A 26,473-nucleotide genomic window follows, 5' to 3' on the forward strand; every position below is an offset into this window, starting at 1 on the left:
GGCGCATTATACACGAAAAAAACTTACTTAGTACGTACACGCCCTTGTGAGTGTGCACAGAGCCTTCTGACACGGCTTCCGGGAGTAAATGCGCGGGGGGGGGGGGGGGGGTTCGCTTCCCCACCTATTGGGGAAACATAGTAATAGCGGGCCCTAGTTTGGGCTAAACGATACAGAATGCTAACGTTACATGAACACAAACGAGGAGCTGAGAACGTACCTGACGTAACATTAACAGTTATTCAAATAACATAACACGTTTATTAAACCATCCGTGTCACTCCAAGTCATTAATTCCATCAAAATATTTTTCCTTTGTGTAAACAATGCTGCTTCTGACCCCGGAAGTGCATGCGACGTCGGACTCATCATCAATTGCAGTTCAAATTATTCCACAGGCCTATATAACTGATAGTTTCGCCCACTCTACCTTTTATGCAAGAAGCACAGTTTGCCCACTTTACGCTTGCAAGCGGAGCAAGCCATCATCACCCCTGTGTAGTACAGAGGTGCTTGAAAGCAGTTTAACTTTTACCTCTTGCAATATTTATTGAGGAAAAGTAGGGTGGGGGTGAGAGTGAACAGGTTTCGGGATCACCTCTGCAAACTGGTTAATCAGTGCAGAGGGTCTTAGCGTTTTGTTTTACAAGGTTGTGGAAACAGATACTAGTGGAGCATTTTAGATAACTAACTCAGCAAGAATGTTTCCACATCATTTGGAAGGTTTCAACAACTAAAGGTGGAAAGTTTCAACGAGTCAAGGAAAGGTGTAAGGTTTTAACAAAATTAATTATTCTAGTCAACATCCCAACATAATCATACGATCAAAGTAATTTGTCAACCCTAACAATAACTAAATATAAACTATATATCAAATAACTATAAAATAAATACTTTTATTGAACCATTCATCTCACTCCAAATCATTAAATCCATCCCACTCTGTGTCACCTAAAAAAATTAATAAAACAAAAACACCGCTGCTGACTCCGCCCTATCGAACTTTGGGACATCCAAAAATAATGTTTTTTTAACACATAAAACATATTAAAGAAACAAAATAGGTGACAATTACTGTAACACTCATCTATAATTGTCAAATAGAGATGACATAAAAATGGTGAGAGGTCGACCCCAAATCAACAGGGCCCAAAATGGCTTAGTCAGAGGTTCCACGTTGGAATGTAATTTGACTATTTCTGTGTGGAGTTTGTTCTTTCTGATTGTAATGGTTTCCTGCGGCATCGCAAAATCTTGCATGATAGGTTAATTGAAGACTTTGAGTTGCCCACCTATAGGTGTGAGTCTGATTGATTGTTTGTCTATATGCAGTTCAGACTGCAGGCAAATCAGATTTTTTTAATTAATCAAATTGCCTATCCATACGTGCAATAAACCAGATTAAATTTGTTTCATCCCTGTACTGATCCTTCCGCATGGCTTGCGATCGTTACAATGAAGGTGCCATTTGTGGTGACTATTTACATATACGAAAATAACATGTAACTTTAAAAAGATGACGAATGAAGCCTTCACTGCGAATTGGAAGGACGAAAATATAGCTGCAGCGTTCGCCTTCTAAAAGCCTGTCAGCATGGTACCCCTTTCACGACACAAAATGCCTCTGCATTGCTTTGACTAACCTCTTTCCCAGAGCCTTCATGTACCCCTTGGCAAAATCTTATTGGGACTTGGGAGTTTTAATTTCCAACAATAATAAAGATTAACAATTATAAACGTACTTTCTTTTGTTGTTTTACTGCAACTGATGCAGCTGTGCAACTCTGTAATATAGTGATATACTGTAGCTTAGGGGTGTCCAAACTACGGCCTGCGGGCCAATTGCGGCCCGCGGTCCAGTTTTTATTGGCCCGCAGCAAATTCTGAAAACATAATTGAATGTGGCCCGCACAACAGCTTGAGCACTTCTCGGTTTCCACACTAGATGGAGCCCGCCACACAAAGCACTTGACGTCCGATTAGCAAGGAAGAGAAGCGAACTTGTCACTTGTCCTGTCTTAACAAAAGTAGTAGAACAGAATGCTAAGATCTTTTCAACTGATTGACTAGCAGAGGAAGCAATCAAAGTTGCTTTGTTTACACAACGCCGTAAAAGATCCCCTGCTAAGCTTTAATCAGCAGGCCAGGGGCTTCACCCCATCCTGTCTTCCCACACCCCCACTTTCAACCCCACTTTCTCTCAATAAATATGCACCTGATGAGGCCTGAGTCAGACTTCATTCGACCAACGCTCTAAGCACAGAGACGAGTGGACTCTCCACCTGCAGGTGTCTAAAATGACTTGCTTGTCTCCCGTGTGGTTCTTACTAAATAAGTTAGTGAGCACCACCCTAACAGAACAACTAAAAGACTCGGCAGACTGACATAACTTACTAACAAAACCAACAACAGGACTGACCGACAAAGACGTGAAACAAAAAGACATGAAGTCACACCGGTGACAACAACACAATGATCCGACAGGGAGTGACACGCAGACAGGGCTTAAATACGAGACAGGTAACGAGAGGCAGGTGACTGTGATTAGTACATTGATTGTGAGTTGACACAGGAAGGGAGGGGCGAGTACACAGGCACACGGACAGAAACTATGACAATACGCACATAACAAAACAACCGGGGACGAGACGTGACAGCGACGCACAACGGCTGCGCGTTCGGCGGTGAGCTGCAATTGCGCGATCGGACAAAATTAAGCTCCCTGCGCACTGAGGTCCACTTAAATTTTGAAAAGTACATCAGGACGGCTCTGTCACAATGATGCGAGCAGCACGGTGCAGTTGCACGGTGGGCGACGCGCTACGGTTGCGCGTTCGGCGGTGCGCTGCAGTTCCGCGATCGGACAAATATGCGCAAATGAATTCTTTTTTAAAAAGGCGGGGGTTTTTTTCGTCTTGAAACGGTTAAAAAAAATGTCCATTGTTTGTAATGGGAGAAATAGATTTGGAATTCAACCAATTCGCTTCTCGAACCGCCTTCTGGAACGGATTGTGGTCAAAAACCAAAGTTTGACTGTATTTTTGCTATTCTTGTTAAAATCACACTTGAATTGGAAATGACAATAGTAACATAGTGAAAGCCAAATTGAGCAAATTGGCTATTTCAGAAGACTTCAGGATTTCAGGACTTTAAAAATATCTTCTAAATTTCAGCGACGGCTCTGTCACAATAATGCGACCAGCGCGGTGCAGTTGCGCGGTCGGCGACGCGCTACGGTTGCGCGTTCGGCGGTGCGCTGCACTTGCGCGATCAGACAAAAATGCGCAAATGAAAAAATGCTTGGATGAAAGGATGGCAATCCTTCTTTCTCCATTATTTGTAATGGGAAAACATGATTCGGAATTTGAACGATTCACTTCTCGAACAGCCTCCTGGAACGGATTGTGGTCGAAAACCGAGGCTCCACTGCAATACATTTCATTGTTACTACTGTCCGCGGTTGTGCCGTTTGTCCGATCGCGGTTTGCTCCGGCGCGCTCCTTTAAGTTTGCCTCGTTACGCAGCGGCACGGCAACTAACGGTCGCCAGCAATGCATTTTGTTGTCTCGATTACTTATATGTTTCGTGTGTTGCAGAGAGTATTTCATTTATTGGTTATTTAGTATAGCGGAACCGTTACGCGAAATTAGTTATGTAATGTGTGCCGTCTACGAGTGTTGTGTGACGTCAGACCCCACAAACCACACACACGCTTCACACAATACCCTATGAGCCACAGTGCCTGTTACTTTTTTGCCAATAATTCAGTTAAGCAATCAAAACTGAACCACGTCTTCCCTCCTGTGTTCTGACCGACACCCGGGGGCGAAAAGAGCATAACCTTCCGAGCCAACCCCCTATACAGTCCTCAGGCTCGCCAACAATAGCGGTAGCAGTTTGCATTATCGTATTGCAATGTTTTTCCTTATTCGGATTTGTTTCAAGACTACAGTTACAGTTAGACTTCACTTTGATGGTTAATGCAGTTATTGCAATTTTGTGGTTTTATCACAGTAGATTGGTTGATTTACATTTCAAAAACCAGAAGCCATTCATTTACAAATGTGATTGCACTTTAGTTTACATATTTAAATATTATATCTTGTGATAGACAGTTTGACTGATTAACCAGTTGCTGAGGTGACCACCAAACATGTTCAATGTCACCCCCACCCTGCTTTCTCTCAATAAATACTCTCTTGCAAGAATCCAAAGTCAGACCTCATTCGATCATCACTGTACGCACAGCAACGAATGACTCTCCACTTGCAAGTGCTTAAAAAGTCTCCCGTGTGGTTTTTGCAAAAATAAGTTAGAGTAAGCACCACTCTAATATTTTGGTGCCGTGACCCGGATTCTCTCATACCCGCCATCTGGCCGACAGAGGACGACGTGCTGCATTGTCGACAAGCCAGCGTCCATTAGGAGGACCTGGAAAAGAAAAACCTGGGAAGACAATTCTTCACTGGGCCAGCATCTTAGGTTTGCCTTCGTCTGACAGAGGTGGATTGACGGGATCCGGCAGTGTCACGTGCTGGCGCCACCTGTGACAGGACACCACCCCCCCCCCCCCCCCTTTCAGTGGAATCGCCGCCACCTGCCACAGGCTCATGGACAGTGCTATATCAGCGCCATCAGCGCAAACCCGAGTGTCAGTCTGGCCTTGATGCTGCTTCGCTCTCCTGTCCCTGAGAAACTGACTCACTTGAAGATTCGAAGATCCCGCAGAATCGCTTGTTTCCCCCAGCCAGATCGCAGCTCCAGCGCCAGCTGTCCCAATCTTACTGCCGCCCACAATAAAGTCTCTGTCGCTACGCACTTGGCTGTACTGTCCGATCCCTTACAGGCAGTGCAACGAACCAGGGGACAAGTAAGTTGAAGCCCTAAAGTTGTGTGATTGTGCTGTTTTGAAACGCGTACAAGTAAAAGTAAAAGTGCACAGAGAAAAGTACAAGTAAATAGGCAGGACAGAAAATCTTAAGTCTTGTGGAAGGAGGGGGTGTTGTAGAGTCCCCCTCCGGATGAAGTGGCTCTTCTGGAGCAGCGGTTCTCAAACTGTTTTACCGTTTTTTTCCGTGTATAGTGCGCAAAATTTAACAAATTTATTGTCCTAAAATCTGGGGTGCGCATTATACATGGGTACAAAAAAAAAAAAAAAAATATATATATATATATATTTTTTTTAAAGAAAGTCATGGTACAACAAAACCAACAACAGGACTGACCGACAAAGTCGTGGAACAAAAAGACAGGGTGACATTACCAAAGACAGGAACAGAAACCACATCATGACAGTAACACATGCAATGATCCGACGGTGAGCGAGGGGCAGACAGGACTTAAATACAAAACACGTTACATCGATTGAGGTGACACAGGAAGAGAGGGGCGACGGGAACAGAAACTATGGCAACCTAGACACATAGCAAAACTGGGGACGAGACATGACAAATCTCCCCCGAAATAAAACTTGAAATCACCTTTCTTCTTGTTTGTTGTCAATCGCGCATCGCATTCAGCCATCCTGCCCAACACACTTAGTAAAATTCATAATTGACGACACATCGTTTGATGCGATGGTGCAATCCTTGATGGTGTGTTATTGTCAAATATTGTTTGTTTTTTAATGTCCATCGCGGACCGGACGTCATACGGAGGCCGCCATTACAGATGCGCAGAACAGATGCGCAAGACACGTCAGCTATATAAAGAGCGAGAGTTCTGTTCTCCACCTATTAGTTTCAATTCACAGTTTAATTAGCAGTTTCAATCAGCAAATAACAAAATGCGTATTACAGGTAATATTTTATTTCACAACACTTTGCCTTGTTCCTTTCGTCTCTGCTGTTCACTTCAAACACGCTCCATACGACCGCAATGCCAGACGCTTGCTCGATCACCTGCTCGTTTGCTGTCTGTCACAATGTACTCTACACAAATCCAAAACATTTGTTGCGGCTCCGAGTCACGACGAGGGGCAAGTTTTGGTTTCCAAGGGTGTTTTTATTCCTTTTCAACGTCTCTCCCATACAGAGCCGCCTTTTTCACGTCCGCACGCCTTTTTCACATGCGCGCACGGAGCGCGGTGGTGCGTTTAGGGGCAGTCGGAGAAATTAACGCCAACAAAAAAAATTACATCCAGCCTAGTTAAGACCATACCAAAGACTATAAAAATGGGACCCATTGCCTCCCTGCGTGTGTGACGATCATTGGGACTTAAAAAAAAAGAAATAAAATAAAATAAAAAAATTAAAACAAAATTCATAAAAATTGGGTGCGTATTATACATGGGTACAGGCTTTTTTCCAGCATCAGCATGCCATTTTTAGGGTGCGTATTATACATGGGGGCGCACTTTACACGGGAAAAAATGGTATATATTTTTGTAAAATCTCACGTACCCCCTAGAGTACCTCCGTGTACCCTCATTTGACAACCACTGTTCTAAAGAGTACTACTTTGCGTTGGCAGGGCTGTTGCCTTTAGTTCCCAGGGAAGGAGGGGGTGTTGTAGAGTCCCCCCTCAGAATGAAGCCGCTCTTTTTTTAAAGAGGACCGCGTAGGCAGGGATAAAAAACTTGTGTGGTTGAGAGTGTGACTGGTAGGATAAATTCACTAAAAACAGTTCTAGCATTAATCCACGGTAATAACATAGGTTGTAAATTTGTTGAAAGCTCAGTCAAGAGGGTTGGGGATGTCGCCGTTTTGGTTTGGTGGCGCCATTTTGGATGGGGACATGTCTGTATTTTATCAGCCGGATGTGGAGTCAGATTTTCAAACAAACATTGATGAAATAGATTTGCATCCATTTTTTGTGAAACAAACCAAAGAAGTGATACATCTGAGCTAGATTTGCTATCAACCAGCGCGTCTAGGGGTCAAGGGGGGAGTTTTGTTGAGAAAACAAAAAGCATCTGAAAGAGTTAGTCAAGGTGTTGCTGCACATAATTTGACATACAATAGCTTGTGGAGCCTCCTCTAGTAGAGTCAGGAGAGTCAACAATTATTGGGTCCGAGTTGTCTGCGTGTAATTCTGTTGAAAAAGACATCTGAAGGAGAAAGACAAGGTGTTGGTACACCTAATTTAACATACAATAGTTTGAAGTGAGGTTGAGTCATTAAAGCGTCGTCACTATGCTGACGAAGTTACCTGAACGTAAGAGACTAGGTGTTGGGAGCATTTAATTTTGGAGGGAGACAGATGAAGGCCTCTGAAGGCCTTATATTTCAGTATATTTGATGCGCCTCCAGCATATTTCGTATGTTACAATTTGTTTAGATAGTTTTATTAGAGTCGCCTAAGTTAAAAGCATGTCTTGACTAAAAACACGTGATACACAGAGGTGTGGTTTGAGAGAGGGGCTGGATCTGATGCAGCTATATTACGGCAGAGTATCGAGCGGCGAGTTCACAGAAAAGAGCTAAGCTAAAGCTTTGGTGTTAAACTGCAAACCTGAAGCTCAAATCATGATAGCGGAAACACCGGTCAGTATTCATCTTTGCCGTAAAGGCCCTAGAACGGGGGTGGGCAAACTACGGCCCGCGAGCCACATCCGGCCCACGGGACCGTTTAATCCGGCCCCCCAACCCTGAATAAATTGTATTATTAAACATTTTTTTGGGTCATTTTGCCTGCAATTACTGCGTTTCCCCAGTAGATGGGGAACCGCTCGCCTGGGCATTTACTACCGAAAGTCGTGTCAGAAAGCTCGGTGCACACTCACAAGTGCGTGTAGTACTCAGTAGTACGGACATAGCGCACTCACGCTCTATTTGTATCAGTGCCGAATTTAGAGCGTGGACTGTGACGACAGCATTCTTGTAATTCGCGCGCTGGGCTTTCAGATACAGTTTTACGCTAAAGCCACCCACAAACCTTCCCCTGGAATCCTTCTATTAAAATGAGTCGCCCGAGGAAAAGCAAGGTGGACACAGTGCCGAGTGTTTAAAAAAGAGTGGCCAATTTGGCTCGACGTACGCGACGTGACGTTCAGCCACATGAGCATCAACATCAACCGGTCACAGATCGAGGTAAACGGACCAACACTTCGGATCTCTCCTAAGATTTGCCACAACAAATTTTACTCCAGACTATGACGCACTAGCAAAAAAGGGAGACCAACAACACTGTTCCCACTGAAAATGAAGGGGAGGCTCTCAAGTTGGTTGTAAAAAAATGCATTTTGAATATGATTTGTACACATAGCAGGGATTGAAACTAGCGACATTCTCATTTTCAAACAATGCAGGATGCTCAAGGACATCGATGGACCACCTGTTTGCGACTAATCTTAACCTGTAAAGTTCTTAAGGCTTACTTTAAGGAAGTGTTTCTCGTTTCCTCACCTCTGTTACCAGGTGTTTGTGAGTTAAAACTCTGCTCTGATTTTCAGATACCCCTCACCGTGTTGCCGTTTTGATTACTTTATTTGGATGTATGCTTTCACCGATTCTTCAAAATGATATATTTGGTCAGAATGTTTGCCGTTTGATGTGATCTCATAAGATAAACATCTTTCATTAATCTGACCTGCAGGCACTGAAGTGATGAAGACTGTTATTCATAATAACAGTGTTGTATTTTATGAGAATCACTGATAGCAGCTTTTCATTGAATTTTTTATTTTTTTTTATTGCTGTTAATAAATGCATTTGTTTTCAAAAAACTTGTTTGGAATATCCATGCTTTACTACCTACTAAATGCCAAAATCTTCTATGCAATGACCTTTACAGGTCGCTTATATTACTTCACACAAACACTACGTCCATCTGCTCCTGGTTCGGCCCTCTGGTACAAATTTAGAACCCAGTTTGGCCCGCGAGTCAAAAAGTTTGCCCACCCCTGCCCTAGAAAGAGGCAAATGTATCTAAATCGTATGCAACAGCCTCCTACAGAAAAACTTGAGCAGAATTGGTATCTAACAGTGGAGACTCTGTGGGGATTTACATTTTTTTATGAGGTCGGTGAGCTACGCTAGAAGTGTTTAACAGCGAACGTGGAGTTTTTCAAACAATAGTGAACGTACCGCTAACAGAATGGTATAAACGGATGCAAGCATTTGGTGATAGTATTATGGGACTCTTTCTATCTAGCCGTGTCTGGACAAACATCATTGGAGTGAAACGTAAATTGACTTTAGATTAATTTAGGGGACTAAGGCCGCTGACGCAACTGGCCAGGACGACGTTGCTTCCCCCAGTGAGTGGTCCATCTCGGGGCGAGCAAACTCTACCCAATCTACCGTACTGGGGTGGAGGATTCAGCGCTGCGATCAACCTGGGAGGGCTGGGCGGTGTCGTCCCCACCTGCAGGTTCTCCTCTGCAGAGTCCATGGTGTCGATGTTCACTTGTCCAGTGCTGCGTTGAGACGCCGCAATCAGCTCCACATGCTGACCATCCGGTAGGATGAGCACTCCAGTCCACCACACACTTTGTAGCTTTCAAAAAGTCCCGGCCCAGAATACAAGGGTCACTCACGTACCCAAGCTGAGTAAATCGTTGACAGCCCCAAGGTAAACGCAAAGGTCCCTTTTCCTTTCATCTGGGCTGTTTCACCAGTCACCATCCTCAGTTTGGTAAAAGTCGAAACAAAATGGCAATAAGTGTACTGTAGATTCTATAAGAATCGAAATGTGAGGCAGATGCACCACTTAAAATCAATATTCCCTTAAACAAAGGAACATGTAAATGAACATGCTCGTCTAAATGTTGTGTAAATGAATATTCACCCTAAATCGCGACTTTCTGTCTAATGTAGTTTGGACATGGATGCCAATTTTTTTTGTCATGAATACATTTTCAAGTAGTACTTTAAATGGACCTCATGAAGCTAAATGACTAGCGCATAAACCTTAGCGCTGAAGAAAGTAACAAGTAAAAACAGAGGTTCTAGTTGTAAAAAGTCCAGAGAGGCTTACATCTCATTGAATAAAGTGCATAAGCATAAAATTATAATCACGTATGAAATCAATAAAAATATTTTACACAATCACATTTACACATTAAATCAATAAAAAAAGTATTTTCCAGACTATAAATTGTGCAAGTTCTCCCACCTACAAGATGAGAGATGCCTGTAATTTTCATTATAAGTACACGTCAACTATGAGAGACAAAATGAAAAAACAAAATCCGGAACATCACAGTGTCTGATTTTTAAGAAATTTATTTGCAAATTATGGTGGAAAATAAGTATTTGGTTACGGTTAGGGTTAGTTCATATTTAGTTTAAAAGTTCATATTAATACTTTGTTATACACCCTTTGTTGGGAATGACAGAGGTCAAAGTTTTCTGTAAGTCTTCACAAGTCTTTCACACGCTGTTGCTGGTATTTTGGCCCATTCCTCCATGCAGATCTCCTCTAGAGCAGTAATGTTTTGGGGCTGTTAATTGGAGCCGCAACTGACAATGCATGTACAGTAATCCCTCGCTACGAAGCCGTGGCACCTTTACACTAAAATGTTTAAAAAAATGTTTAAAATACAATGACATATTTAAAATCAAAAGTACAATAGAGTACCGTATTTTCCGCACTATTAGGCGCACTTAAAAACTTACATTTTACTCAAAAAAACACAGTGCGCCTTATAATGCAGGGCGCCTTATATATGGATCAATTGATGAATTTGTTGATCTATACTGGTTGTACACAGTGCTCTGCCAAAATGTTTCAGTACGTTTTAGTACGACTAGTATATTACAAGGTCGCATCGCTTCCCAACATTACGGCAACTGTAGTCAGGGGGCGTCACCGAATAGCTGTTGTACCCGCAAGGCTATTTCATTTTAAAATAAGCTGCTCCGTTTATGTTTCGAGTAAATTTACAGATTGATATGGAAGGGAAACATAGATAAGCAGTACCAATGTGTTCGATCGAACTTTAGTCAGTTCCGATCATTTTATAGGAGATCGTTTGAGAAATGCGATTGTTTACACTTTGCTGAGGCTCATGGGGGTCTGCGAGCTGAGGCTCATGGGAGTTTGCGGGTGGCTAATGCTATAATAATAGCTGGTATACGCACAAGGCTATTTCATGTCAAAATAGGCTGCTCTGTTAATGTTTTGAGTAAATTTACGGATTGATATGAAAGGGAAACATAGGTAAGCAGTACCAGTGTTAGATCGAACTTTACGTAGTCAGTTCTGATCATTTTATAGGAGATTGTTTGAGAAACGCGATTGTTTACAGAGGGCTCATAGGTTATTGGCTAGTGGATGCATACCGCAACCCTAGTCAACCTCAGTTTGTTGCAGTATAGCTTCTATTTTATGCGCTTTTTAATCCGGTGCACCCTATATATGAAATAATTTCTAAAATAAAAAAAACATTGAGTGTGCGCCTTATAATCCAGTGCGCCTTTTGGTGCGAAAAATACGGTATATAAAAATGATAAAAGTCTTGCGCGGATGCGCTCGGCTGGGCTGTTGGGGCGCGTCAGTCGGCCAGCATGCAAGAGCAGAGAGGAGCCAGACATGTTTACACTTCAAAAAAGGTTCATAAAAATCTTCTGTGGATATTTTAACAATATATTTACTCTTATTTATTTTCTTATTCATTTAAATAAATAAGAATGTTTTTGAAAGTCAGCTTGAGTTTAAAAATTGTACAGTGTTTAAAAATACAAAAAAGTGTTTAAAAAACAATAAAGTGTAAAAAAAACTACAATAAAGGTTCATAAAGGTCTTGTGCGGATATTGTAACAATATAATTACTCATTTATTTTCTTTTTCTTATTTATTTAAACAATGAATGTTTACGAAATAATCAGTTTGACTTTAAAATGTTTACAAAAGTGCTTAAAATACTAAAAAACATTTAAAAGTATAATAAAATAATAATTTATTGCTTAAAAATACAATAAAGGTTCATAAAGTCTTTTATGGATATCTTAACAATATAGTTTCTCTACATTGCGGATTTTCACCTATTGCGGGTGGTCTTAGAACCAATTATCTGCGATAAACGAGGGGTTACTGTACTACAAAACATGTACTGTACACATACGGCATATGGTTCCATAGACTGCTTATTTTCCATGCTTGCCCTTGAAAAGTATCATTGTATGATATATAGTTCATTTTCTTTCTAAAGACAAACATCAATCGGTGTTCATCAGTGTTGGCCAAATTACTTCCAAAATGTAATTAGTTAGTAAAAAAAAAGTTGCAGCACAGAGTGCGCTGCAGTTGCGCGATAGGACCAAATTAAGCTCCCTGTCCACTTAGGTCCACTTAAATTTTGGAAAGTACATCAGGACGGCTCTGTCACAATGATGCGAGCAGCACGGTGCAGTTGCACGGTGGGCGACGCGCTACGGTTGCGCGTTCGGCGGTGCGCTGCAGTCCCGCGATCGGACAAATATGCGCAAATGAATTTTTTTTTATAAAAGGCGGGTTTTTTTTTCGTCTTGAAACGGATTAAAAAAATGGCCATTGTTTGTAATGGGAAAAATAGATTTGGAATTCAACCAATTCGCTTCTCGAACCGCCTTCTGGAACGGATTGTGGTCAAAAACCAAAGTTTGACTGTATTTTTGCTATTCTTGTTAAAATCACACTTGAATTGGAAATGACAATAGTAACATAGTGAAAGCCAAATTGAGCAAATTGGCTATTTCAGAAGAGTGTTTCAAACAGGTCGGCCTTTGCCTTAATCAGTACCCAGGAAGTAGCTCTTGGTTTAAGAAAGGTTGGTGACCCCTGCTCTACGCTGTGGTCTGCTGGGATGGGGGTAGTACGGACCGGGACAGGGGGAGACTGAATAAGATGGTCAGGAGAGCTCTGTGCTGGGCTGTCCCCTGGACTCCATTGAGGTTGTGGGTGAGAGGAGGACGTTGATTAAGCTGAAATCCATCATGGACAACACCTCTCACCCCCTCCATGACATTGTGCGGTCCTTGAACAGCTCCTTTAGCAGCAGACTATTACACCCACGGTGTAGGACAGAACGGTTCCGCGGGTCCTTCATTCCCTCTGCTGTCAGACTTTACAACATGCATGCCACCTGATAAAATGAATATGTTTCGTCTCTACTAGCAGCACTTGTGTTTGTCCTTGTCTGTTATTTACCCTTTTTTGTAATTCTGGCACTTGTTTTATTCTTGCACTCATATTATTCTTGCACTCATATGCGCTGCTGTGACAAGGGATTTTATAATTTATAATGTGCAAAATTTAACTAATTTCCTTCCTAAAACCTTCTACACTGCCATCATATCCAGTCTATCCTCTGCTGCTCCATCATGCGTGGCACCTGATAAAAATTGTTTCGTCTCTACTAGCGGCACTTGTCTTTTATCTGTTATTTATCCTTTTTGATATTTTGACACTTGTTTTCTTGCACTCGTATGCGCTGCTGTGACAAGTAAATTTCCCTGGCGTGGGATAAATAAAGTTCTATCATCATTATCATCTTCATTCTGGTGGAGAGGCTCCATCAAGATCTTGAAACTCTGATTCGGTGAAATGTGAATTTCTTCTTGACCATTCTTCCTACACCCTTAGCACAGTTCTGAAGTACATGGGTGTTCACTGCCCATCGTTTGACCGTCTCCTTGAGGAGTTCTGTGAGATGTACTGCAACACAGTATGTTGGATTTGTTTGCATTGATTTGGTTCATTAACTTCATGATTGCAATTTACAGATGCAGACGAGGGTTTTGGGGGTCTACTTTAGTGACCTCAGTTTTGGGAGTCTACTTTAGTGACGTCAGTATTACGTCCTCGCTTTTTGCGGGAGATGAGTTCTGTTGGGTTCATCAAGCCATGATATTCAACTCTCACAGGAGCTGTTCGCAGCCAAATATGAAGTGGCTGACATGAAAATCAAAACAATAAATATGAGGCCTGAAGGTCTGGATTCAACTAAATGTCTGATTTAGCTTAAGTTAATAAGTTAAACTAAGTAATTAATAAGTATTCAGAAGTATGCATATACACGGGACATAAGTACAAACTTTTTTTTTCAAGATGGCGGCGCGTGCATACGCAGCGACCTCTCTCTGTCCCGCCCAAACGGCGTTTTGTCCGTCTAATGAGTGTTTGTCCGGCAGTTTTTTTTGTTCGTGTTTTGTCGAGTTCTGGACTTTGATGCGGGAACATTAAAGGAGCTCGGACTGCTACGTCCTGAAGCGTCGCCGGGCTCGTCTGCTATTCCTCCCCCGGTTGGGAAGCGTCGAAAGCGGTGTGCGAGGAGGCTGAAGAGGGGCAAACGCGGGGGCGTCCGGGCCAGGCTGGCGGCCAACCCGTGCCTTCCATCCTTCTGGCGAATGTTCGATCGCTAGACAACAAAATGGATTACATTCGCTTGCTGCGATCTACAAACCGGACAGTGCGGGACTGCTGTGTACTCGTGTTCACTGAGACTTGATTGACTGTCAACATTCCGGACTCTGCTGTACGTCTGGAGCGGCTAGCGTGCTATCGGGCGGACCGGGCCATTGTACAAGGGGGAAAATCTCGTGGAGGTGGAATATGCGTCTACATCCGTGACGAATGGTGCCGGGACTCTGTAGTGGTATGCAAGCACTGCTCGCCACTGGTGGAGTTCGTGATCATTAAGTGCCGTCCTTTTTACCTGCCAAGGGAATTTACCGCGATTCTGCTCGTCGGGGTTTACATCCCGCCTTCCAACATTGAAGGCGACAGGATCACGGCTCTTAGTGAACTGTACCAGGCTGTCAGTGAACAAGAGACAGCGCACCCTGACGGTTTCACAGTCTTTGCTGGGGATTTTAATCATGCTAACCTGAAGTCTGTTTTTCCGAGGCTTCACCAGCATGTTAATTTTCCTACGCGTGGCGACAGCTTCCTGGACCTGGTCTACTCTTCGCATAAAGGAGCTTACAAACCCGGCCACCTCCTCTATCTTGGACTTTCTGACCATATCACTGTTATGCTTTTGCCCGCATACAGACAAATGGTGAGAGCGTCCAGGCCAGTTCGCAAGCAGGTACGGGTGTGGCCTGAGGGTGCCTCTGATGCATTGCGTGACTGCTTTGGCTCTACTGACTGGGACATGTTTAGGAGGGCTGCCACTTGCGACGATCGGACAGACATTGAGGAGTATACGGACTCTGTTTCCTTCTACATCAGGAAGTGCATTGATGATGTGACTCACTCAAAATCCATCGTCACTCGGGCTAACCGGAAGCCATGGCTGACGGGGGCTGTCTTCAAGCTGCTGAGGGCCAGGGACAAAGCCTTTAGAGTGGGGGATGAGGCTGGCTTGAGGACTGCGAGGGCTGACCTGTCCCGGGGCATCAAAGATGCAAAGAGGGCGTTCTCGTGCAAAATTACCGCCCACTTCAAGGACAGCAGGGACGCACGGAGCCTTTGGCAGGGCATTCAGAACATCACGGATTACAAGCCCGCGCCGCAGAGCTGTGAAGGCGACGTCCGTCTGCTCAATGACCTCAACCGCTTCTTTGCTCGCTTCGACGCTTAGAACAGCACTTGCCCGCTGAAGGCCACTCCCCCTTCACACGAGCTGCCCCTGCGCCTCTCCGCCGACAGCGTGAGGAGGGCGCTTGCCGCTATCAACATCCGTAAGGCGGCGGGCCCTGACAACATCCCGGGTTGAGCGCTGAAGGACTGCGCTGGTGAGCTGACGGATGTCTTCACAGACATCTTTAACACTTCCCTGCAGCAGGCCATCGTCCCGTCGTGTTTCAAAGCTTCTACCATCGTACCTGTGCCGAAGAAACCCGCTCCGTCCTGCTTCAATGACTACCGCCCCGTGGCACTTACGCCCATCATCATGAAGTGATTTGAGCGGCTTGTCATGGAGCACATCCGATCAGTTCTCCCCCCCACCATTGACCCCTTTCAGTTTGCGTACCGAGCCAAACGGTCCTCTGAGGATGCCATCTGCTCTGCCCTCCACTCGGCCCTTACCCACCTGGAGAGAAGGGACTCGTATGTGAGATTGCTGTTTGTGGACTTCAGTTCTGCCTTCAACACCATTGTGCCACAACGCCTCATCGGCAAACTTGACGCGCTGGGCCTCAGTACCTACCTCTGCAACTGGCTACTGGACTTCCTCTGTCAGAGGCCACAGGTAGTACGTGTTGGCGACAAAATCTCCGCCAGCATCACGCTGAGCACGGGGGCCTCCCAAGGCTGTGTGCTCAGTCCGCTGCTCTTCACCCTCCTGACGCATGACTGCACTGCAACCTACAACCGTATAGTGAAGTTTGCTGACGACACGACTCTGGTGGGTCTCATCACGAAGGGAGACGAGACTCAATACAGGCTGGAGGTTGACCTTCTGACCACGTGGTGCAGGGACAACAACCTCCTGCTGAACGTCGACAAGACCAAGGAGATTGTTGTGGACTTCCGGAAGGGTCACACCCAACACCTGGCGCTGACCATCGACGGTGCTGTGGTGGAGAGAGTGAGCAGCGCCAAGTTCCTGGGGGTGCACATCAGTGAGGATCTCTCCTGGTCCACCAACACCGCATCACTGACAAAGAAAGCCCAGCGCCGCCTGTACTTCCTGCGGAAACTCAGGCGAGCGAGCGCTCCTCCAGCCGTCATGACTACATTTTACCGCTGCACCATTGAGAGCGTCCTCTCCAGCTGTATTGCTGTTTGGGGTGGGGGCTGCACTGACTACAACTTGAAGGCCCTGCAGCGCATAGTGAACACGGCTGGTAAGATTGTTGGTGCTTCGTTCCCCTCCTTGAAGGACATTTACACCTCCCATCTAACCCGCAAGGCGACCACGATTGTGAGTGATGTGAGTCACCCCGCTCACTCTTTGTTCGAGCTTCTGCCCTCTGGGAAGAGGTACAGAAGCCTGCGCTCCCGCACCACCAGACTCTCAAACAGCTTCATACTCCAGGCTATCAGGATCCTGAACTCGCTTCCCCGTTCTGCGTAGCGTCATGTACTTTTACTGTCTGTATGCACACTGGCTGTTGTTTCTTGTGTTATCCGTTTATTTATTATTTATTATTACTCTTATTATTTATTGTTTGTGCCTTCTTGTTTTTTATATTGCGTCGTTTACTTGTATGTCTATCGTGTAATATGTCTTGTCACCGTGGGATAGAGAAAATGTAATTTCGATCTCTTTGTGTGTCTCGGCATGTGAAGACGTTGACAATAAAGCAGACTTTGACTTTGAACATTAGACACCAGCAAGAAAAACATGTTCAATAGGCAAGATGTTTTGTAAATGTGTTATTCTGAAGCATGGAGAATGGAAATGTGGACAGAGACCAACTGTTGGCATGGAAAATAACATAGCAACAAAACATTAGCCAGGATTAATATTGTGTTGAATTCATCGTCGCACAAGACAGTTCACTAGGACCGAGGAGATGAACAAATGACTGTTTACACAAATTGACATCAGCAAAAGTTCAAGCGCTGCCAAGGATGGGACAATGCCCTCTGCGTGAGGGGAGAACTGGATTTTAAAAACATCCAAACAAGGATTGGACAAGATGGAGCAGCCCGTTTGGGTGAGGGGAGAACTTGACTTTAAGATATCCAAAAAAGGACGAGACTAACAGTCTCCATCTCTTGCCACAAAACCAAGTGACGTGTATAAAAATGCATGAGTTGTTGTGTGGGGCGCGGTCCTTCCATGTCTGGGGGAGAATGCCCGGCGCCGTATAGCCTTTTCCTGAATGCAGACTTAATATACTCAGTTGAAATTGAACTAACCTGACCTGAGTCTGATTTGTGTGGATATCTTTGCCCTTAGAAGAAAAAACGAACACGCGTTAAAGAAGTTGGCCACAGGTAATGGTTGATGCAAGGAAGAAGGCCCGAGACTTCTATACGTTGAAATTTTACAACAGACCATGGTCTTCAGTCAGAAAAGGTTGGAGTGCTCTTAACAGGTTGGGGATCAGATCCTGCCCAAAGAGGAGTTCACAAGTGAGGGAAGAATGGACATCACCGATTCTAATTGGTGAATCTTGTATATATAGACTATATATTGGTCTGTCTTGGTGAAGGAGCTGAGCCTATAGGCAAAGCTCTCGATTTACCAATTGAGTAACATTTCTACACTCACCTATGGCCACAAGCTGTGGGTTGTGACTAAAAAACAAGGTCACAGATAAAATGAGGGCCACCCATTGGAGATAGGGTGAGAGGGTCGGTCATCCGAGAGGGCCTCCACTCAGCCCTCACCCACCTGGAGAGAAGGGACTCGTATGTGAGATTGCTGTTTGTGGACTTCAGTTCTGCCTTCAACACCATTGTGCCACAACGACTCATCTGCAAACTCGACAAGTTGGGCCTCAGTACCTACCTCTGCAACTGGCTACTGGACTTCCTCCGTCAGCACAGTACGTGTTGGCGACAAAATCTCCGCCAGCATCACGCTGAACACGGGGGCCACCCCAAGGCTGCGTGCTCAGTCCGCTGCTCTTCACCCTGCTGACGCATGACTGCACTGCAACCTACAGCAACAACCGCATAGTGAAATTTGCTGACGACACGACTTTGGTGGGTCTCATCACCAAGGGCGACGAGACTCAATATAGGTTGGAGGTTGACCTTCTGACCACGTGGTGCAGGGACAACAACCTCCTGCTGAACGTCAACAAGACCAAGGAGACTTCCGGAAGGGTCACACCCAACAGCTGCTGCTGACCATCGACGGTGCTGTGGTGGAGTGAGCAGCACCAGGTTCCTGGGGGTGCACATCAGTGAGGATCCTGGTACACCAACACCGCATCACTGGCGAAGAAAGCTCAGCGCCGCCTGTACTTCCTGCGGAAACTCAGGCGAGCAAGTGCTCCTCCGTCCGTCATGACTACATTCTACCGTGGCACCATTGAGAGCGTCCTCTCCAGTTGTATCGCTGTTTGGGGTGGTAGCTGCACTGAATACAACATGAAGTGAACACGGCTGGTAAGATTATTGGTGCTTCACTCCCCTGCCTGAAGGACATTTACACCTCCCATCTCACCCGCAAGGCGACCACGATTGTGAGTGATGTGAGTCACCCTGCTCACTCTTTGTTTGATCTTCTGCCCTCTGGGAAGAGGTACAGGAGCCTGCGCTCCCGTACCATCAGACTCACCAACAGCTTCATACTCCAGGCTGTTAGGATCCTGAAGTCTCTCCCCCCTTCTGCGTTGGGTCCTGTACTTTTGCGCTATATTCTGACTGTCTGCTGTATGCACACTTGCTCCATTTTTGCTCCTCTTATTTATTATGTTATTTGTTTATTTGTGCCTTCTTGTTTTTATTTTTTTGTGTTGTTTACTTGTATGTATGTTGTGTACTATGTCTTGTCACCGTGGGGTAGTGGGAACGTAATTTCGATTTATTTGTGTGTCTCGGCATGTGAAGAAGTTGACAATAAAGCAGACTTTGACTCAGAGTTGATGCGCTGTTCATGCTTAGTGCAGGCAGATGAGGTGGCCTTGGCATCTTATCAAGATGTGCCCAAGCCAGCCATCTGGTGAGGTGTCCCAGGCACATCCCTGGTCACGCTGGAGAGTCTTTCTCTCCAGGTTGGTCTAGTAACGTTTCAGGGTCTCCTGGTAGTGCTGCAACACGAGTGGATAAGCAGATGACAATGAATGAACGAGTGAATTAATTAATGATTTTTTTTAAGAGACCTGAAATTCTGCCCTTGATGTGACAAGAACTAGACAAACATAATTCCACAAATAATAAACACACCTTAATGTCAGTAAAGGAAACCCACAAATAATAAAAACACGCCTTAATGTCAGTAAAGGAAACCCTCCCAAACTGTATGAACACATTTTGACATGACACGCCATGACATGGTTGGGAAATCAGTTTTGTTTCACCTCAGAGTTTCTTTATAGCTTCAGGAAAGCCCGTCTACAAAATCTTCAACTGTAATCCCACATTGAATTTGGTGCCTTTTGTCATGCATTTTCACAGAATCTAGATCAGGGCCTTGGCAGGCCACCAAGGAGGATTGACTGCTGTTTAACTTTTGGTGTTGGCATTCGCTGCCTTCTGTGGAGTAAACCCCAGAGTCTTCGTTTCTCCTCATGTCCTGATGGCTGTACAGACCACTGGAAGAAACACAGAAAATAATACATGTTTTTATAACTTGCATACTATATTTTATTGCTGTATGCGACATCAATATCTAAACAAAGATCTTGATTCTGATTCCTGTAATTCATGTTTTGCACTGGTCACAATTTGGGTCAAAATATTAGTGTCTCAAAGAGTTTGAACGAGGAACATGAACCACAGAGCAGGAGACATCTCATCCGAAGAGCGACTTGCACTGCTAAGCCATCCTCTACGCTGTGGTCTGCTGGCGTGGGGGCAGTACTGACCGGAACAGGGAGAGACTGAATAAGATGGTCAGAAGAGCTCTGTCCTGGGCTGTCCCCTGGACTCCATTGAGGTTGTGGGTGAGAGGAGGACGTTGATTAAGCTTAAATCCATCATGGACAACACCTCTCACCGCCTCCATGAAATTGTGCGGTCCCTGAGCAGCTCTTTTAGCGGCAGACTTTTGCACCCTCAGTGTAGGAAGGAACGGTTCCGCAGGTCCTTCATTCCCTCTGCTGCCAGACTTTATAACATGCATGCCACCTGATAAAATGAATGTGTTTCGTCTCTACTAGCAGCACTTGTGTTTGTCCTTCTCTGTTATTTACCCTTTTTTGTAATTCTAGCACTTGTTTTATTCTTGCACTCGTAATTATTCTTGCGCTCATATGCGCTGCTGTGACAAGGGATTTTATAATTTATAATGCGCAAAATTTAACTAATTTATCGTCCTAAAATCTGAGGTGCGCATTATACTATACTTATACTATATTTAAGTCCTGTCTGCCCCTCGCTCACCGTCGGATCATTGCATGTGTTACTGTCATGATGTCTGTTTGGTTTCTGTTCCTGTCTTTGGCAATGTCACCCTGTCTTTTTGTTCCACGTCTTTGTCGGTCAGTCCTGTTGTTGGATTTTTTGTACCATGATTTTCTTAAAAAAAAATAAAATAAAATTGTACCCATGTATAATGCGCACCCCAGATTTTAGGACAATAAATTAGTTAAATTTCGCGCATTATACACGGAAAAAAACGGTACATAACTAAAAATGTGTTCACAAAAATAAATTAACTTAATTATAATAAATAATATCTTGTTTACAAAATAAATTGATAACTTAATAATAAATAAAGATTTGCTCATAAAAAATAATAAACTTTACCTCTTTTGGGATAAAAAAAAGAAACTTGTTTTTCCTCTTAAAATTGAATTGTTGCATTGAACATTTGATTTGGATTTGACAAGCATTGAACAAGCATTGAACAGTGTTGAAGCTTGAATGAGTCTTTTGCACTCATACTACATTTTAGTGAGAAACATGGAGCTATGGTGAACGGTTTTTTGGCTTTAGCTACGAGCAAAGAAACCGCACAAGAAGCCTTCAGGGCTTTGGCTGATGTAGTGGAGGCTTGTCGCATTGTGTCTTTGGATGACTTGAAGTCAGAAAGTTTCCTCCTGAAGAACTCCGGTGGCTTACCAACATGGCATCCGTGTTTTGTGGTGAGATGCCGCTGGAGATGTGCCGGCTTCATGCTAGCATTGGCTAATTTCTCCCCGCAAAAAAAGCACAGCGCTTTGGGTGGGTTACAACTTGTGGACGTAAATCCCATCAAGCAATATTCTTCCATGTCGTGTCGGTACTTCGTCGGCTCTGGTTTTGCCTTCATTTTTACTTGTTTCTCCGTGTTTTCAACAGCAGCATCGTTGCTATGCTTTAGCCACATCTCCATTTTACAGTGCGTCATCAAGGCAACCGCAGGTGACTGCTATTGGTTTGTGGAGAGTTTATTAAGGATTAAAATTGAATACTGAATATAAAACATACATTTGTATTTCATCAAACTTTTTATAACTAATTTTCAAGACAATCAGGCTTACTTTTTATTTTTTTAATACCGGTATATATTTTTGAAAATTCTCACGTACCCCCTGGAGTACCTCCACGTAGCCCCATTTGAGAACCATTGTTGTAGAGTAGGGGTTGTAACTGCATCTGAGGCAGTATTTCAGCCTAAAGTATTTTTGTTCATGCCTATTAATGGCGATCAATGAGGCGGAACATTTTTCTGTGTCGTTTCACTCGGACCCGTTTTAGTGACGGACCACCAGCAAAATCTCCGCTAGAAAAGGCCAGTTTTTCTAAGCTGTTGACTACCCAAGTTATACTTATAAGTTTCTTAAGCCTTATTAACAACCTCTCACGCCTGTATATGCAGCTAATAAGGTAATGAGGGTGAGGTTTTTTGTGTTTCATTGCTGAAGTTTCTATATGACCAGAGTGAAGGATCAGGTCACGTGTCTAAGGGCAACTGCTCAGATGAAGAAATAAATGAACTTCTACATTGTCGTGTCTCTGTAAAGAGAGAAATTAAGTCTTGAACTAGTTCGCCACAGAACCGTTCTCCACCAATACTAGAATTACAATGTTCTCCAACAAGGCAAAAGGACAGAGTTGAGGACAGCACGTCAGCTCTTGTCAGAGCACTTGCAGAATCCATCAGTGCGAGTCGCATTCCTCTACCTGAAACCACAGTGTTCAATGGTGACCCACTGAGGTTCAATGACTGGAAGGTGTCCTTTCAGACGTTCGTTGCCAGAAAGAATATTCCTGCAGAAGAGAAAATATATTATCTTCGCAAGTACGTGGGGGGAGCTGCCAAAAGGTCCATAGAAAGTTACTTCTTGATGGACTCTGAGTCCGCCTATTATGCAGCATGGCAAATGCTAGAAGAACGATATGGCAATCCATTCCTAATTGCCAAGGCTTTCAGAGACAAGATCGACTTGTGGCCCAAGATAAATTCCAAAGGCAGTGTGGAGCTTCAAGAACTTGCTGACTTCCTGCGCAGCTGTGAGTCTGCCATGTCTCAAATCAGAGGTCTTGAAGTACTAAATGACTGCAACGAGAACCAGAAAATACTCTCCAAACTACCAGACTGGTTGACCTCAAGATGAAACAGAAAGGTCATTAAAATAGAAGAAGAAACTCACATGTTCCCCAGCTTCAGTCAGTTTGTAAAGTTCCTCACACGTGAAGCCAAAATTTCATGCAGTCCTATCACATCTCTCCATGCTCTGAAACCAACAGAAAGAGTTTTGGAGAAGGGAAACAGAGGTCCTGAAGCAAAGGTCTTTGCAACCAGCTCAGATGGGCAAGCCGTCCCCACAAACTGTATCTTCTGTGACAAGGTCGGACACAGTCTTCAAAGGTGCCGGAGGTTCATGCAGAAGACAATCTTAGAACGAGTCAAGTTTGTTCAAAAAAGAAAGTTGTGCTTCGGCTGTCTGAAGTCTGGTCATCGCTCCAAGGACTGTGGTGAATGAAATACGTGATACTTGTGAGAAAGGACATCCAACTTGCCTTCATGATGATCGCACCAAGGAAGAAAGAATGTCAACAAAGTCGTATGGATCAAGGTACAGTGACAAGCCCAAAGAGAAGGAAAATGAACAGCCACAAGAGGAGGCAGAAACACCATCAAATGAGGCAACAACAAATAGAGTTGTACAGAATACCGTGAACACGCATACTTCCACAATAATTCCAGTGTGGCTGTCATCTGTTAGTAAGCCAAATCGTGAAGTCCTTGTGTATGCACTCTGTCAGGGTTTTCCAAAACTATCTTGATCATATGATTATGTTGGAATGTATGTAACCAGTAATAAATAACCTAGGTAGATTAGTTTTATGCTTATGTTGGTGTGTAACCAGTAATAAATAACCTAGCTTGTTCCATCCTACACAATGTCGTAAAACATCCCCTGCTCTGCTAATCTAGAGGTCAAGGGCTTTTTAACTTGTCTATTCAGTCTACTGTCACCCCCACCCTTTTTCTCTTAATAAAGATGCTCTTGTGGGAAGCGAGAGTCAGACGTCATTCGATCATTGCTGTACGCACAGTGACGAATGGACTTTCCGCCTGCAGGTGCCCAAAAAGACTTAACTGTCTCCCATGTGGTTCTTGCAAAATAAGTTAGAGTGAGCACCACCCTAACATTTTGGTGCCGAAACCCGGGACCCTCATACCCACCATCTGGCTGACGGAGGACGACACGCTTTACACCGTCGACGGGCCAGCGTCCATTTAGCCGAACCTGGTAAAGAAAGACCTGGGAAGGAAATTCTTCGCTGGGCCAGCATTTTAGGTCTGCCTTCGTCTGACAGATGTGGATTGACGGGACCCGGTGTTGTGCAGCGAATCAAGGGGACAAGTAAGTTAAAGCCCTAAAGTTGTGTGATTGTGTTGTTGTGAAACGCGTAAAAGGTAGAGGTGCACGGAATATAGCTTGGGTTCGAGTCCCAGGGGAAGAAACAGGCTAAGAAAAGCAGAGCTTCTTTTTCGTTCATCGAAGAAGTGCGTAGCTTCTTTGTCTGTTTTTCCAAGCTGAAGGATCTGGCTTGGGTTGGAGTCCCAGTGGAAGGAACGTGCTAAGAAACACGGAGCTTCTTTTTTGTTAATCAAAGAAAAGTGTAGATTTTTCTTTGTATGTTTTTCCGGCCAAAGAACAGCTCGGGTTCAAGTCCCAGTGGAAAGAACGGGCTAAGAAAAAAAAAAAAAAAAAGGTTTTTTTTTCTTAATTAAAGAAGGGCGTAGATTCTTTTTTTGTCCGTTTTTCCAAGCTGTTTGGAAGGGTTTTACACCCATCCTGGATAGGCCTAGAAATAAAAGCGCTGGAGTTTGTGTGATTGAGAGTGACTGGTAGGATAAATGGACTAATTAGCAGTTCTAGCATTGATCCACGACAATAATACAGGCTAGTAATTGTTGAAAGGTCAATTTAAACTTGCATTGAGGATCCTCAAAGAAAAAGAATAATTTTTTAAGAAAAGAATTGTAAACCTAAAATACCAAATTAAGATGGGAAATAAGAACGGTAAATCCCTAGCTCTTGACGGAGATGAGAAGTACATGGCGAGTAAATTTGTTAATTGTATGCAATACATGCCGAAGTGGAAGAAAAAGTATGGAGTAGAAGGGAAGGTGAAAGTTGAAGTGTGGAAGATAGTGGTTGATGTTTTGGAGGAGAGTGTGAAGAGGAAGTCAGAGGGACTGAAAAAGAAAAGAAAAGAGAAAGAATTGATTTGTGCTAGAATATGGTTGAATGCTGCACAAGAGAGAAGAGAACAAATCCAAAAGACAAAAGATGAAAAGTGATGAGGCTGCGACCATGTTTGTCAGGCCGGAAGACAATGAGGCCACAGTGCGCAGGCGCACTGTCCCGGATGCAGCGCAATCGGAGGAGCAAGAGAGGCTGTCCGCTTGTGCGCAAAACTTGTATCCAAGCTTAACAGACCTGCGCCCTCCCCCATATAACAGCAAAAAAGGCCAGGGTCAAATGATTAGAAGCCCTGTACAAACAAGAGGTTTGACCACTGCTGCTAGATTTTCCCAAAATTTAGACAATGTTGATGTGTGCCCAATGATCCAAGTGACAAACCCTATTGTAGGGGAAGGCCAACCTCTACATACATATGTTTTTTGGCCATGGACTTTGGAAGAGGCAAGGAAAGCAGTTGAAAGGGTTACCCCTGTTGCTGAAGACCCAGAAAAATGGGCAGAGGACATGGCTGGAATCATACATTCCTATAGACTAAATGGGCATGAGGCAGGAGAAGCTGCAATGTCTTCCTTGGGAAAAGACTGGGCAAAGGTTAGAGGAAGTTACACAGGTAGAAATAATCAAGGGCCTTTTCCCTATCCCGTTGAGGGAAATCAATTGGGAGGGGAGTATGCAGCACAATGGAATGATCTTGTGCAAAGAGTGCGAACTATATTTCAAAGACGAGCGAATTATGGTCATTTGGCAGAATTAAAACAGAAGCCTGGGGAAGATACTGATGATTTTCGCTTGAGATTTGAAAAAGAATTCAGGGTGCATAGTGGCATCCCATTCAATGATGCAGCTGAGAGTGCTTATCAGCAACAGCTTAAAAATGCGCTCCTTACTAATTTCCGCCCTGAAATAGGCAACTGGGTGAGGAAACATTTGGTGGAAGTAGATATTGCAAGTGTGACAACAACTATGCAATGGACCAGACATGCTGAAAAAGTGATAAAAAAAGGCAAAAGTTCTGATGTACGTATTTCATCTAGACGTTAATGACCTAGATGAAGATACAACAGTCTTCTTCCAAGGGTCCCAGAGGGGCAGAGGAGGTAGAGGCCAACAAGGTCGAAGGCCACCATACAATTCAAAACCCCCACCAGATTCTGGCAACTGTTGGAACTGTGGGAAACGTGGACACTGGTCAAGGGAGTGTCGTTTTGCAAAACAAAACCAATCAAGGGGGAGAGGGAAAGCCAAATTCTCAGCATGACTAGATTGCCCCCCTGTGACCTCTTGTGCTCCTACAGAGGAAGAAATAGTAGATGTCCATACAGCATGGGACATTCTGAATGCATTAAAAGAAAAACCATATGTTACCTTAAACATTGGAGGAAGTGAAGTAG

General features: G+C 44.1%; 1 protein-coding gene across 19 annotated transcripts in view; it reads right to left on the minus strand.

Annotated features, from left to right (window-relative positions):
• Window positions 1–10,150: 10,150 nt before the first annotated feature.
• Window positions 10,151–26,473, minus strand: part of LOC133160073 (interferon alpha/beta receptor 1b-like) — a 192,435-nt gene continuing 176,112 nt past the window's right edge. For 7 of the 19 annotated variants that reach the window (XM_061287640.1, XM_061287633.1, XM_061287644.1 and 4 more), the window contains one exon: window positions 10,151–20,027. In XM_061287640.1, the coding sequence (XP_061143624.1) occupies window positions 19,899–20,027 (129 nt within the window). In that variant the 3' untranslated portion in view covers window positions 10,151–19,898. Of the gene's footprint in view, window positions 20,028–23,012; window positions 23,097–26,473 lie in introns of all 19 variants that reach the window. The other 12 variants (XR_009715803.1, XR_009715802.1, XM_061287643.1 and 9 more) reach the window with 8 other exon arrangements.

This window comes from Syngnathus typhle, linkage group LG9 (assembly GCF_033458585.1).
Source record: "Syngnathus typhle isolate RoL2023-S1 ecotype Sweden linkage group LG9, RoL_Styp_1.0, whole genome shotgun sequence".
Lineage (NCBI taxonomy): Eukaryota > Metazoa > Chordata > Actinopteri > Syngnathiformes > Syngnathidae > Syngnathus > Syngnathus typhle.